At 50.2% G+C, this 15,320-nt stretch overlaps 1 protein-coding gene across 7 annotated transcripts in view; it reads right to left on the reverse strand.

Moving 5' to 3' along the window:
- Nucleotides 1-2,394: 2,394 nt before the first annotated feature.
- The window catches only part of FBXO34 (F-box protein 34), a 37,764-nt gene continuing 24,838 nt past the window's right edge, over nt 2,395-15,320 (reverse strand). For 3 of the 7 annotated variants that reach the window (XM_035551389.2, XM_035551387.2, XM_035551391.2), the window contains 2 exons: nt 13,208-13,407; nt 2,395-5,146 (listed from right to left, as the gene is read on the reverse strand). In XM_035551389.2, coding sequence (XP_035407282.1) covers nt 2,983-5,146; nt 13,208-13,284 — 2,241 coding nt within the window. In that variant the 5' untranslated portion in view covers nt 13,285-13,407 and the 3' untranslated portion in view covers nt 2,395-2,982. Of the gene's footprint in view, nt 5,147-5,337; nt 6,176-8,456; nt 8,546-13,207; nt 13,408-13,732; nt 13,790-15,320 lie in introns of those variants that run through there. The other 4 variants (XM_035551383.2, XM_035551384.2, XM_035551385.2 and 1 more) reach the window with 3 other exon arrangements.

Here is a 15,320-nt window from a genome sequence, read left to right on the forward strand (position 1 = left end):
TTATTCAGTTATTGGTGCACACAAGGGAGCATGCTCCTGGCTACGGGGTCACCGTGAAAGGCTGAGTGTGCGTGCCAAGGCAGGCAGGTGAAGGGGAGGGAGGAGAAGCAGCTGCCCTGCTCCGTTTTGGGGCCAGCAACCCTAGGGGGAGGACGGATGCCTGTGAGCCCACAAATCGCTGAGTTGAGCGGTGACGGGGAGCTGGTGGGCACTGAAGAGCCCTGCTCCGGGGAGCAGAGATGCAGCAGGGAAAGGGGAAAAGGTGCAGGAAGAGGCAGGATGAGCGAGAGCCCAGCCACAGACCTCACCGGGGGCAGTTTGCTGGTGCTCGGATTCCCCCGGAGTTTGATGCCCACTTGGGAACGATGGAGGCGTTACGGACGTTTCTTCACAGGCAGAGTTGGAAATCCAAAGCCAGCCCCGCCTCTAAGCACTGCGGGCAGGGAAGTCAAGTTCTACTGAGTCCTCTAAAGCCACTGCTGAACATTTTTTAATATCACCTTTTCTGGGGGGAGGAGGTGCTCATCTCACAGCGGCTGCTCCCTGAACGGCCTCTGAAGAACCAGAAACCTACCCTTGATGTTGCTGCTTTTAAAAACTTTTTTAAAAAGCAAAGCCACCTTCAGCACAGACCACTGCTAGATGCAAAAGTTTGTTCTGCGGAGCCGTTTTTTTTACTCATAATGCTGTGCAGCAGGGATCGTTCAGCAAATAACATACCGAATGATGTATAAAACAGCCCACGTTACTCAACCAGCCTGGGGGCAGGGCGGGGAAGACAGCAAATTGTCCTCTGCCTTGAACTGCGAGGGACAAAAAGCTCCCAGTGCCACTATTTCATTCTCCGTTTTCCCCTCTGGCAGCCTTGGTCAGCGAAGGTGACCAGAATCTCCCACCCCGTTCCAAAAAACATGACCTCACTCGCCCCTTATCTAGTTACAAAATATTTTCCTCTGCTGCTTCTATTTCAGCCTCGCGGGGACTTTCCTTGCGGCTGTCAGCGCCGCGCGGGTTATCGCAAGTTTTCCAGAGTCTCGGGTGGGGGGCAGGAAAGCTGCCTCTTCCCCCTCTTCCTTAATCGAAACGAAGCTGAAGGGCTTAGATCCTGCTGGTTTTGGCAAGCCGGCTTCTTCCAGGAGGTTGTTTTGCTGCTCGTCCCGGTGCAGCCTGCGCCCCGTTAGGGAGCGAAGGCCCAAGCGAGCAGGGGATCCTGCTTTTCCTCTCCTGGCTGATTGCGAGGCAGCCGCGCCCTCCTTCCAGCTTTCTAATTTCATTCCTCCCAGTTGTCATAATGTCTGCTGCATTGCAGAGAGCAGCGCCGGGGAGGGGAGCCAGGCGGTGGGTACAGCAGGGAGGGAAGGCGAAGCAGCATCCCTTGCAACCTGCCCTGAACGCCCTGCGCTCACCCAAACCCCATTTCAGGCAGCAAGGGCTCAGTTTTCTTCCCCATGCACTGCTAATGGCAAGAATAAAAGCACGCTCCTTAAGAAACAAAACAACTCTGGTCCCTTAAAACAAGCTGATTCACTGCGCAAGCCCAGGTGAAGCGGGGACACAGGCACTCCTCCCAGCCTCCAGAGCCAGCTCTCCTCACCCGTCGCACCTTGTGGTCTCGCACACGAGGTCAGGGAACACCGGGCTGTGTCAGGAGTTGCTCCAGTCGTGGTGAGCGCTTCCAGGAGTCCATCCTTGCTCAGACAGGGCAGAGAAACGGCCACGGCACCGGGTGCAGGGAGAGGAGGGACTCGACGCAAAGGCACGAGCCTCTTCGCTCACCTCTGCAAAACCGCTGTGAGCTGGGCACGAGGCGGCTGCTGCTGGCACACGGTGCTAGCAGGAGGAAGGTGTTCGTGGAAATACTCCGAGACACCTCGCTCAGCTCCCGTCAGGAGCTCAAGGCATTACCTTTCGCCGGCGCTTCTGCCCCAAAGCCTCCCACGTCTGCTGAAAGCGCTGACTGCGGCACCAGAAGCAAGAAGCCAGAGGCTGCAGCTGAGCAGGGCGAAGCGCTGCAAGGATTCCTTGCGCAAAGGAAAAAGTCAGAGGGCAGCAACCTTCCAGCAAGCCACAGTAATTCACCTTTGTCCCCCCGGCCCCAGGCTCCATCCTCAAGCTGAGGATGCCGCCCCTTCAGGGAAGTGCGTGCCAGGGCGGAGAAATGGGACTCCAAAGGGAGAAGCTAACAGCAGAGAGAGGAAAAACCTGGAAGCTGAAGGTTATAGCAAGGAGTTCTTCAAGTAAAGTAGGTGGCTGGTTTTACAGGAGGGTTATTTTTCTCCAGGAAGCACAGTGTAAGCCTGAACTACATCACAGCACCAGGCGTCTGCCTCATGTTTTACAGGATTTTTATTTTGGGGTAGAAGTTTCACAAGACAAAGTCAGGTAAGGCAGATCTAGAATGCACGTTTTATTTAAGTAAAAAAAAAAAAAATCAAAAAAAAAGAAAACCAAAAAAAAAAAAAACAGACAACATGGGTAAGGTAGGCAAGAACTTTTTATATTCTGACTATACAATAATATTCCTCTCTTTTTATTCACTGCCAAGGCTACTATAATGGATCTGCTCTAGGCTAATTTTTAAGGTTGTCCAGTTAAATTGTTTGAAGGTTCTTTAAACAAGGTGGCCTTTACCTATTTAGAGTTTCCTCTCAGAAACATTCATATATTATACAGGATATACAGATTTCGAAACGAGACACTTAAAAACACACACAACTATAGCCGCAACACTATCGTAGCTGCATTGTAGTGAGTACGTTGTTCAGCCAGCTGTAGACTCTGTATGTACAATTAGTTTTTATAGTGTTATTTACATAGATGGACTAAAAGCTATCTTTCATCTAAAAGGTAAAGGCTCTTGTGTTTAAGGATGTGCAGTTTCATAGCCCTGTGAAAAACACGACAATTATATACACTGTAAACAGCACAAGGCATGAGAATCTCCTCCTACCCCAAACAATCTCACAGGAAAGTGTATGTGCACTAATATTCCTCTTCCCCTTCGGCTCCGGCGCCTCTAGTCTTCTTGTGGAGAGCCCGGTTAAAGCTGTGGCAGGCAGGAACCCAATGATTGTCATGAAGACCCAGCTTACAGCCCGGGATGCCCTTCTGAGACCTGTGGCAGCACATCCAGTACCCGGGCCCGTAAGGTAAAGCTTGACAGTATGGTTTGGGGTGCCAGCGGCACAAGGACACGTCCCCTTTGACGTATTTCTTCTTGCACTGCTTGCAAGGGTCTTCTCTGTAGCGGGGGTCGCGGACCCAGCGCGAGTCCGCCGGCCGAATGTTGTAGTACTCGATGATGAATTTGAAGTAGTAGCAAGTACATTTGAGGGCGACCAGGCTCCGGGTGGGAAGCAACCCAAAGATCTTCACTATGATGTGGTGCGGCAGGAAGGCCATATACTGCTGAGGCTCCAGAAGCTGCTGGATCTTAAACCTGGTCTCCAAAAAGTCATGCGAGACCTGCCTCTTTAGGCAGGAGGCGTCGAGTGCTTGCAAAGCACCTTCTGGTGGGGGACCAGAGAGGACAGGCGGCTCTGGAGAGACGCCGTTCCTGACGCACGATCTGTCAGACCCTAAAGCATCCTCACCCTCGTTTTGGGCTACTTCTGGCTTTTCTTGGGCGCTTTCCCGCAGCGGCTGTTGCTCGTGAGCGGCAGGCTGGCCGGCCTGGAGGAAAAACAACCTCCCCGGGAGCGGATCTTCACCGGAGCCGGAGCGAGAGAGTTTCTCCTTCCTGCACCCCTTCTCGGTCTTGGTGACCGATATGCTGATGCACAGGGACTCCTTCCTGGCGGGATGCGGGCTCTGCTTTGGAAGAATCACAGCCTCCTTCGACGTACATTCAGCACTCGCGCTCTTGCTCTGCAAGGCATCCGCAGGCACCCTGGCGGCGGCCGGCAGAGGCCGGGGAGGCTCCCCCCGCCTGTCGGCATCGCTCCTGCCCGCCGTCATCGCCAACACCGCCTGAGCAAGTCCCGAGCCCGCGCTCCCCACACGAGCCTCCAGCGCGGCAGGGAACGGCTGCCGAGCGCAGGCGGCGCCGTCCCACGGCTCCGCGGCCTCGCACCGACCTCCGCACCCAGCCTCGGCCGCCCCCGCGCCTCCCAGCCCCTCGCCCTGGCCCAGGGCGGCCGAGGAGGAGGCTCTGCCCGCCTCGCCGCCGGGCTGCGTGCCGCTGGCCAGGAGCACCCGCCCCACGTTCCTGCGGAAGCTGTTGTTGCGGGACAGGCCGCCGGCCTCCCGCTCGCTCTGGCGCCGCAGGCACTCCGACTCCAGCCTGGCCACCATGTCCAGCACGCGCACCGGCTCGCCCTGCTGCTGCTGCTCGCCACAAGTTCCCCTCTCGTGTACCTCGCACGCCCCGGCGGCGGGGAAAGGGTCCGAGCTGGGGAGCGCTCCCTTGGGCTGAGCGCTCGGCCTCGCGGCGGGAGCCGGGGCGCAAGTTTTCGCGCAGTCCACCAGCAGAGCGCTCGCGCGTTGCTCCAGGAAGGCGACCATCTCTATCACGGACAGCGAGCGGCCCGGGAAGACGCCCTCGCCGTTGTCGTTGGCGTAGTGCACGGAGCAGTGCTCGATGCCACAGGCGAACGGCTCCGGCTGAGCGCACCGGGCGTTCGCCTCCCTCACGCGTTCCAGCTGGATCTTGGCTTTTTTAAGATCCACCGATTTTTTCCTTCGCTTGGCCGTCCTCCCGTCGATATCCCACGTGCTCTTGATTTTCATGGAGCCCAGGCGGTTGTTGCCGCTGCACTGCTGGGCTGCGAAGAAGGCGATCTTCTCCTTCGTGTTGCCAGGCTTCACCACAGCCCAGACATCCAGAGGCCCTTCCCCTTCTTCCCCCTGGTGGATGGTCGCAGACAGGGCGTTCTTCTTCTCCCTGGCGCTCGGACCATCCGCTGGACATTTCCCACTCATATTGCACATATTATTTGGATAAAAAATTCCCAGAAGCTTTCGAGATGGAGCCACGAGGGAGGGTTTGGGGAAAACGCTCCGTTTGGTGCAGTTGTTGCTGTATTTTTCTTCTTGTGCTGCTCTCTGATGGCTCGCAGGTGGGCCTCTCAGGGAATCCTGGCTTATTTCTGGAGATCGCTCTTTCTTCTGTAACTTGAGATATGGCTTTAAGTGCATACCAGAAACCCTAGAAAAACAGAAAGGGAAGAAATTATAGTTGCAAAATATGCCTGCCTGGAATTAGAGAAGAAGGCCCGGAGTAGGCACCAGCATGTCTCCTGCTCTACATCAAGCAGCCCACACCTCAAAAGAAACCACATGAAAAAGGAACAGCAGCGGCCGGGCTGCGATGTTCACCCTCGGAGAACTTCTACTCACGTCTCGCAACGGGATTACAATCTTAAGGGTAGCAGAGATCTTCCCACTTGAGAAATTTGTTTCTGGGGAGCTCCAAGGAGAAATCCTAATGCTTAACTTACGGCGGGTGCACAAACATAGCCAGGGGTTCATTACAGAGTTAGAGCAATCCTCCTGTCCATTCATCTCTGGATCCAGTTGTAAGGCACCTGCGGGTCGAAGGGCTTGTCTTGACCTTAGCTGCCAGCTGTACAGATTTCTCAGAAGATAAAGCGCAGTTAAAGCTGGAAAGGGAAGTTACCAAGTGCAATTATATTGACCAACAGAGCCCGGCAGATATCCACATTCCTACCACCACCTAATACTAGTTCCTTTAGTCCATCAGGAAGGGCAGACGTGGTGTGCTCTCCCATCAGGGTTCCTGCGCTATTCGTAAGACGCCTGCTCCAGAGAAGTGACAGAAGCCTCAAGCACGGCTGGAGAGAACCCCTTTCAAGTGAGCACCTTTATGGTCAGGAACCTACGAGCTGTGCAGGAGACGCCTGGAGGCTGCTGGCATTAGAGCAGTACCGCTCGTGTGACAGTCCCCGACTCTCCATTCCTCCCTTCTGCTACACCTCCGTGTTCATCTCCAACGCAAAGCTCAAAAAAACGCAGAAGCCCAGGGCACCGCCGCGTAGAATCCAATCGTCAGGAGGCTTCAGGCTCTTCCCCCAGAGCCACCATGTAAGCGTATTACAGAACTAACTATAGATTAGGTTTCCACGGCAATCTGGGAATTGTTACATTAAGAGGAGCCCTTTTGGAAACAGGGCTGATCCGTGACTGGTAGGTTAACAACACCGAGTTCAACGCCGCGTTCACCGTGAGCTGGTACGGACACAGCCAGGCACTGAACACATTTCCCCTCGCAGCTACCACCAAAACGTGTTTTTTTTGGTCGTTTCTCATCTAAAACCAACTTGATTAAAGGCTTCCACGCAGAGCTGCCCCGTGTATCAGCCAGTGCAGACACTCGGTAACTGCTGGTTGGTCTCCCTCCTGATTTTACAGGCAGATCACCTCTCTCCTGCAAAGTTAGAGCACCAAAGCCATCTTCACTTCAGCTACAGGGACAAAAGAGCTCCCGTCACCGTGGATGCACCTACCTGGTCCCTGCCTTCGTCCCCTGCCCGTGCCTCCTGATGGAACTGGGGCACTTCCCAATTTAGGCTCCTCTGCAAAACGCAACGGAGCTATTTTCCTTCTCAGTTGGATGCTAAAAACTGCAACGATGCCCTAAAACTGGAGCTTCAGGGTGCTGAAACGGATGGGTAAGAGAGAACGGGAACTCGAGGCTGCTGCCAGTTTGCTGGAGCCTGGTTTTCCGTAGGGTCTGCGTCATCTCTGCTGCACTTCAGGGCTGATCGGGGTCAGGCCACCGATGTGCTTGGGTCAGAGCCCAGCCCCGAGAGCGGCAGCTGAATCCCTGCAAGCAGCTGCTGCAGAGCCAGGCCTGGAGCCCGCCCTTCGCCATCCGCATTTCGGAGAGGTGCTTCCCAGGTGGAAAAACTCCCAGATGGAAAAGCTCCGGTGGCAGCTCACCGCAGGTCCCTGGGAAAAGGAGGTGAGCACGGCTGAACGCGCAGCCCTCCGCGTCGAGACCCCAGGAGCTAGGAAGGGAAGATCGGATTTCGTTCCTGAGTTCTCGTGCCAGGGTGTTTGAAAGATGAGCCCAATTCTGGGTTAAAAAGGCTTTCTTGGAGCCATTTTCAGGAAGCCGGCATTACAAATCAGCTCAGCACCCTTCATTAAGAGGAGCTGCAGATGAAGGTGAGATCAAGGTGTTACATGAACGAGAACAGGACTAAACTGGTTACCCCAACATGCTCAGAGGACATGTTTAGCCTGCAAAGTTGGTTCAGCTGCTCAAAGCTATTTCTGGTCTATGGAGAAAGACAAAGGGTAGAGCTATGCCTCACCTACTACGGATTGCTCATTTCAGGTTCTATTTCCTCCTGCGTTTCAGTTAGTCTCTGGCTAGGCCAACAATACCATTTAAGGTTTAAAAGTTACGATTTACATAACAAAATTCTGCCTTAGTCAGAAATTTTATTGCCAGGGTAATTGCCTCATTTGAATTCAGCGTTCGTTGCAGCGTTTTAATGGATCCAGATTTAAAGAAAACCTACATTTAACAGCTTCAGACAGCTACAGGAGGAGGGCTGCTGACTCCATCTGACCAGCTGAGCGGCAGTGCCACTTGCCTCCAAGTTTTACAATGGGAATTCTCTCCCCTGCTGCCTGAAAAGGGATTTTGGTATACAAACCTTACCTGAAAGTATTGCTCGGAAAAAAAAAAAAAAAAGAACCCTCACCCCCACCAACACTCACACTCTGCTGCAAACATTAAAAAGTTGGAACTTTTAAACAAGCAGAACTTCGTCCCCGCGTGTCAGCAGCACGTTTCCTTTCTAGCTCCAAGAATTAGAGCAAGGATCCCCAGCAGAAATTGCTTTGAACGTGAAGCAGAGCTCAGACCCCCCCCTCCCAGCCTACCTTATTTCTGCGACACTTCAGTGCTGGCAAGCAGATAATTGTGGCAGCTGCAGGTGAAGTTTTTAAATATTTTAAAACACCAAAAATAGTTGTTAAAAGGTGAAGCCGCTGACAATTCCCTCTGATACTTCAGCACGATTCTGTTTGCTTTCCTCCACCCTTTAAGTTATCAAGCTTGCTAATTTTATCTTTAGAGACAACGACTCTTCAGAACTTCACGGAGTAAGCATAAAAGGTTTTCAGTCCCAAACGTGCCGTTTTGAATCGCTGATAAGAGATAATTCTGCCAGGAATGATCAGCACTGAAACAACTGGCAGCGCTGCCTTCTGCGCTGTTATCCCATCCTTAAGCCAGCGGAATAAAAAGGGACGCGGCTTTTTTGTTTTAATTTCTAATCAGCAGCGCCTTAGGCACGCAGAAAAACAGGATACTTACAGCTCTGGAATGACACCGCTGTTTTTACAAGTTGTAACTCCAGCTCATTTTCACTACAGCTTGCTGGTTCCCACACTGGACTGATCCATAAATATATATATATAAATATAAATATATATTTACATATACACCTTTACACATGCACACACACCTCTCCTCTCCCTACCGAAGGGAAGATCCATAAGCTGCTGCGCCAAGTTGCCCAGAATCTTTCTGCATCCTTTTGCCTTTATACATCTTGTAATTCACAGCAGCCTAAAAATAAAATATCACCTTTAGTAGAAGCTCCAATGACGGAGGAAAAACTGGTAGAAAAGGCTCCATTTTCCCAGCTTCCTGGGATCACAGAGAGCCTACATGTCCCATCCTGCACCTCGGGCTGGGCTCCCACAGTGCCCCATGAAGCCAAAAGGTTTCCTCTGGCCAGCACGAAGAAGAACAACAAAACCTCACAGTATGATACACTCCAACAGCACATTCACGCTGAGTTTTCTGGGCAAAGCACCGGAAGGTTTTATTAAGGCGAAAATTTCCATCAAAACCCCAAAGTTTCCTGTGAATTTCTTTCTGTAAACACTAACTGCAGTAGGCAAGAGTTCCTAGTATTGCTAACTGCGCGTGCCGTGCCAACTACAACTCCGAAAAAACCCTCAGGACATACTAACACGAGGCATCGGCCAAAAAAATAAGAGAAAGAAAAAGCCAACAACAATGAAAACCCAAGCATAACCTCTGGCAGGGCACGTCTCCTCCCTGGCACCCCATTTTTCTGACATAAAACTGAGCTCCTCAGCACAGAACCGACAATTAGGGAGGACTGAGCACCGCGTGCAAGTTCAGCCATGGTCAACCACTTGTTGTTTCTGGAAGGGCTCCGTGGGTCCTCTGGGCTCACTCTCCAGTACCGTTTCCATCCGCTTCGCGCTGCTGGGGCAGGCAGAGCAGACGGAGAGCTGCTTCAAAGACATTCCACGGATTCTGCCGGGGCGGGAAAGTCCCAGCGTAGCAGCCAGGATGGACGATGCTCTGCTACTCACTGGAGCTTGCTCTGGCGCGTGGCGAACATCCAAGCTCGGGGAAAGGCGGGTTGGGAAGCTCAACGCTCCAGAGCGGGGCTGGTTCAACCTCAGCAGCTGTGGAAGCATTTCATTTCTAGAAAACCCACTCCCTTGCAGCACGAACTTCATGCTAAAGCAACTGCTCAGCATCCCCTCGTGCCTGTCTAACTGCATCCTGTGTCAGCCAGAGGAAGCAAGGATTGCTGCAGGCTTTGCAGGTAGACAGAAGGTGTGAGTGCCGAAGCAAGGAGGAGCAGGAGGGAGCAGGAGCAAGGCATGCACAAGTGGGTCGGGGTTGGCCCTAGACAGCAGAGGAGCTAAATGCCAAGTAAATGCCCAATTCTTAACCTTGGGTCCCCCACAGCGTGTTCAACCACTTCAGGTGTTCAAATAACTTGTGGGGTGACGACACTCAAATATAGCTACACGCACGAGATAAGAGTCATGCAAAAAAATGTCATCTTCAGCAAGAAGTTTCGGGTGACAGATTGCACGGCCCAGCCTGATGCGCAGGCAACTCAAGTTTGAGGGCTCCCACCCATTGATAAGGTTTGAAAACAATTCACAGTAAGCATATTCACATAAACCATGGTGTACTCCACTACTTTCTACATTATAGACAAGAAAAAGTGGCATTTCTTCGCCAGTCTTTGTATAAAAGCACTTAGCATCACGCGAGCGACGTAGAACCGATTCTTTGTTGAGCCTCAAGAAGCTCAAGTCCACGTCCCCTACTTCCCAGCCACACTACAGATGACACAGGGATGACCAAGCAGAGGGAAACAAAGTCAACTGAAAGATCTGGTGTTCAAAGTCACTCAAAGCTGGGCCAAAAACATTTAGCTCAAAGATGATGGGATAGAAAGCATGCCTGTGGTGCAACAGACAAGGACAAGAAAGAATCACACAGGTGGAGTCATTTGGAAAAAGGACAGTAAGGAAAGAAGTGCTGGTTTTATCGGGCTTCTGCTGAACGCAGATCAGAGCAGCACAGACAGACATTCCCCAATTCTCCAGAAATAATCATGTTTCCTCCTGGAAATGTTATCTTTCTTGATGTAAGACTTGTTCTCTTATTTACTGCTGCTACAGGACCAAGATCTTTCTGGATATGACGGCACAACAAATTTCTTCAAACACACACAAAGGGATGCTACTGAGTCTTCACTTTTGTGCACACATAATGAGAACGCGTGAAAGGTTGTAGGAATTAACCTTGGACTGCGCCATCAGTGAGAAACTCAGAGCTCAGAAGACAGAATAAGCAAAAGGAGATCTGAAGGCAAGTCACCGGTTTGTTCTTTTGAAACTCAAGACCTAAAGGAACTGGTTGAAGAAGGGGGCTGCACCGCGGTATAGAGGATTTCACTGCAGACAGAGCAACCCAGGAGGCATTCTCCAGGAGCCAAAAGGTATTTTCATTATAAAGAACACGTACCAAATAAGAACTGAAGAAACTCCACTTGAATACATTCCTTCTCCCAGAAGGATACAAGAAACAACCACAAATCATCAGGTCAGTATCACCTGGAAAGTTAAAACTTAAACCTAAAAAGTCTAGGAATAAGCTTAAGAACTGGTGCAGGGTTAGTCCCTGCAAACATATAGGAAAAGAAATAGTAAAAGGTTCTCCAGTTTGTGAGAGAGGATAGGGAGAGAAATAGGGCTGCAAGCAAGGTCGGGGCAGAGATTAAGAGTACTCCAGGTACAGCACAAAGCACTAAATTTGAGTTTGCATTTTTTTTCAAGGGGGTGCTAACGATGATCACGAGGCCACAAGGCACCGGGTTAACTTGAACAAGAACACTGGGAGGTGGCAGGGTGGGAAGATTAAAAAGCATCATGAAGATTGCAAGGAACGGCTCCTTTCAATTTTAGATTCCAAAACAGATCCATAAACTGCAGGGCAAGAAGATTTATAAACCTCTTGAAAGGCAACATTCAGCATTAATAAAACATGTGGCACATCACAGGCGGTGCTGCAGGGGAGAAAGAGAAGGGAGAGAGATCTCAGCACCTCCAGGCCTGCTAGGCTGACTTCAATACAAAAAGGTGCTCTGCAAGAAAAGAGGATTACAAAGCCACAGATAAAGAGGGGGGGAAGGAAGAGTTCAATGTGCAAGACTAACCTGAAGGTTCTCCAAAAAAGATCTTGAAAAATGCCACGTACTGTGGTTTACTGATACGGACTTCAGGGGGCACGAGGAGATTTACTGGTTAAAACAGATTGACAAGAAAAGGTAAAACAGACAAAGAAGCTGGCTTAACAGCAGACAGTCCCAGGTGACGCTGAATAATAAGATACCAGCCTGGAAACCAAAGCCATGCCTCAGGAATCAGCCTGGGGAACGATTTGGGTTTGTTACAAGTGACCTCAGCAAGAACGCTACAGGTGCTCTGACAGAAATGAAAGGCATTACCAACACAGAGGAGGCACAAAGCTCCCAGAAATAGCAGCGAGGCAGAATTCGGAGGTACAGACGGCGATGCACCAGAAAGCTGCAGAACACCAAGACGTGTTGGAGTTAACCGAGAGCGATGCGTTAGCTACCATAGACACAGCTATGGCACCGAGGCAGATCTGTGATACATTCAAGGCATCACTTCAAAGCCCTCCTACAAGGTCTCCTCTGGAGTTCAGCACACAGTTTTTGCCATGACTCAGAGGAGACTCACCCAGGCTGAGAACAGCAGCAGTCACTATTCAAGAAGCTCCTTGAAAACGTTGGGGTCATTTCGTGCTGCAAAACCACAGGTGAGGGAATACTGCTGCATTTCCCTGAATACAGCAAAAGAGATAAACCACTGAAAAGAAGCGGTCCTTATGCAAAAAAAAAAATAAAATGACAACGCAAGCTCAAACAAATCTATAAGCTGGCATGAATGTTCAGCCTGGGAATCAAAAGAAGGATCCCAACTGCACAGTTAGATCTGTCATCTTCGGTAACGGCCTAATCTATGGGAGGAGAGAAGAGGTGTAATTGTTTTTAGGCTGGACTTCTAAATTTACAAAAGGGATTATGAGATACTGCTTGGGAAAGCAAGGAGCTGGGCTACCCAGGCAGTCTTTTCCAGCACTAAATTACCACGAGACTAACATAGCAAGTATATGTTGTTTACATAACCACAAGGAACAAAGGTTAAAGTTTACTTTAAAACCACACAAATTTTGGAAACAAGAAATTTGGCTCTCTTCCTCCAGATTGAGGAAGTTGAAGAGTCTTGGTTTCAAAAAATGCTTTTTTTTTTTCCTCCAAGTAGCCTGAACTCAAACAAACTCGCACGTTCTTGCATTTGCATGAGCACAAGTTGTTCTGTACGGTGTTCCTATAACGAGACACAGTGAGAGGCGTTCACTTAATTGTCACATAAGCACAAGTGTTTGAAATCAATCGTGCACTTCTTCTGAATAAGAGACACAGGAGAGCGAGCGATACAAAATTTAAGCTTAAACTAATCCAATTACTTACTCCTTAGTAAGACAAACCACAACAACGATCGCCAGTGTTTCCGCTTGCTTTAAGCTGACTGCATGTATTAAAGCCTACCAGGACAGGCCATCCTCCAACTGAGTTTTACTTTAAAGCCATATTCCCAAATTAATTTACAGCTGTTGCTAGAAAATATCAAGTACAAACCAAGTACAGTACCAGCTGTAGTTAGTCTGTAGTTGTCATTATCAAATAAAAGTGTCAAAAAACACTTCTGCCCTTAGGCCATTACACCATTTCACTTAAAGAGTATCCAAAAGTAAGAACTGAGACCAACTAAGTGACACCCAAGACAGCAAGAAAGTAAGCAGAAGGCCAAATTGGTACGAAATATTTAATTATAGGCGGACCAGCTGGTCTCTTCGTACCGTTTGACTTGATGGAAGGTGGAAGAAGAGGAATTCAGCGGTTCCCTGTGGAGGCCAGCTCTGCAGGAACTCTTCATCGTAACTACCTCTCCAGCTAAGGCACGCCGTCACAGCCAGTCCATCCTGGTTCACATGCAAGGCTCCCTCATCAGCGCTCCTTGCCCCGCACAGAGCCTCACCGTGTCTCTCCCACCTAGGAACTGAGGAAACGAGAGAGAAATAAGACGACTGGGTTTGAGGACAGCAGCGATTTGAGGCGCAGATGACCAGGACAAGGACCCTTTCCCAAGGAGGTGTGGGGGAGATATAAAATATAAATATATATATGTATACTACACACATATATATGCGCACACACATTTATACACACAAATACACACACACATCCACATATCTAAATGTAAAAGAACTTAAACATCTTATACTTAACATCACGCTGTTATTGCAGCTGGAGTTTAACGCCCCCAACACCACCTGCCTGCACACAGAGTGCTTCCTTCCCCTTATACGCGACTGCAGCCCTACCTGGGCACCTCCCACGGGACATGCTGCCTTCCCAGTTCTACGCAAACAGGAGACGTTAAGATCTTCCTGCTTGTTAGCACAGCACCAGGCTTTGGAGGGCAACTGCTGCCGGCGGTACGATTTGCCGCTTGCCAGGAGTTACATTAGCGTTCTCATCACAACAGCGTGGCGGATTTCACAGAGGACAAAAAACATGCCACCACGCAGCCTCCAAAGCTCACGGGGGCTGCCCTGTCTTTGCATCACACGCAGATAAGACGGCAGATTTCACCAGAACACCACTGTGCTGCAGTATCTCTCGTTCGCACTAGGTTGCCGCCTTCTACGCCTTGTCCTTGGCGCAGCCACTATTACCGGCACTGTAACGTCCTTTGACGGTGAAAGAACAACAAGCAACACGTTGGAACACAAAAGGAACAAGTGACACAGCACAAGAGCCCCTGGAAAAACTCAGATATTCAAGCCTGAGTTGCCAGTAAATTGTTTTAAAGATTGCTTGCTTCCTTCCCTCTGGAGGGCCATGCGCAACGATGCCAAAAGAAAGGAACGCCACTTGAAGATGCTAACTGCAGAGCTCTGACCCCACAGTATTTGGGATTTAGGGCAGCAGGTGGTTCTCCTTTTCGGCAGCTTTGCCCAGTGCTCTTACCGCTGCCCACTCCTGCAGCAGCATCTCCACGACACGGCCTGGCAGAGAGAGAGAGATGGAGCCTCTCACGTCTCCCCTTTTAGCAACATCTGCCCGAGAAAAATCTGCCCTGCAGGAGAGCACCTACCTGTGCACAGCTCGGTTACTGCCTGGCCCTTGTGGTTTACAGCTCAGCGCTGCCACCAAGCACTCCTGGCCTGGGAAACCTTCTCCAACTTGTTAGCCACACGTGCTGAGAAAGTGATTACGGATGACTTTCCCAGCAGGAGCACAGAAATTGGTTTATATCCAGCCGACCTTCTGCCTGCTAACGCAGTTTCACAATTCCTCCAGTGATGGGGAACGAGAGGTTAATCATTTGCCTATGTTTGAGCAAGCAGGAGCCTAAAATAATACATAAAATATTGTATAAACACATTCCAGTCTTCGTGAAGAAGTCTCTGCTGAGCTCTACACAACGCAAAGGAGCCGAGCAGACCGAGGTGTTGCCCTGGCAGAGCTGGAGGACGAGAGCGTGCCCCCTGCTCCACGAATTCAGGAGGACAAGATGTTAGGCTGACATCAAAATTCAGAGCTTTGCAGTTAAACACCACCTTTGTTAGACTGCCCAGAGCCTAAAACAGGAACCGACCTGCAAGAATGAAACCTAGGCACAAAAATCAGGCATTTGGGATGTTTTGCAGGCTGTAAAATATATATTTACTAACAGAAATTTATAGAAAAAAAGCATATGCTTTATGAAAAACCCCAAGTTAAACACAAAATCATTACTTTCCCATGCACCACCAGGAAGAGGCATTGAAATCCTGACTTTTATCCAAGCTTTTGTCTGGCTTCTCCTTCTGGCTTTACTGACACTAGCATTTCAGACTCAGCAGGAACTGTATCACAGAAACATTATTACATCCACACCCAAATAAACGCAGCCATACCACTCCG

Source organism: Cygnus atratus, chromosome 5 (genome assembly GCF_013377495.2).
Source record: "Cygnus atratus isolate AKBS03 ecotype Queensland, Australia chromosome 5, CAtr_DNAZoo_HiC_assembly, whole genome shotgun sequence".
NCBI classification, from domain to species: Eukaryota; Metazoa; Chordata; class Aves; order Anseriformes; family Anatidae; genus Cygnus; species Cygnus atratus.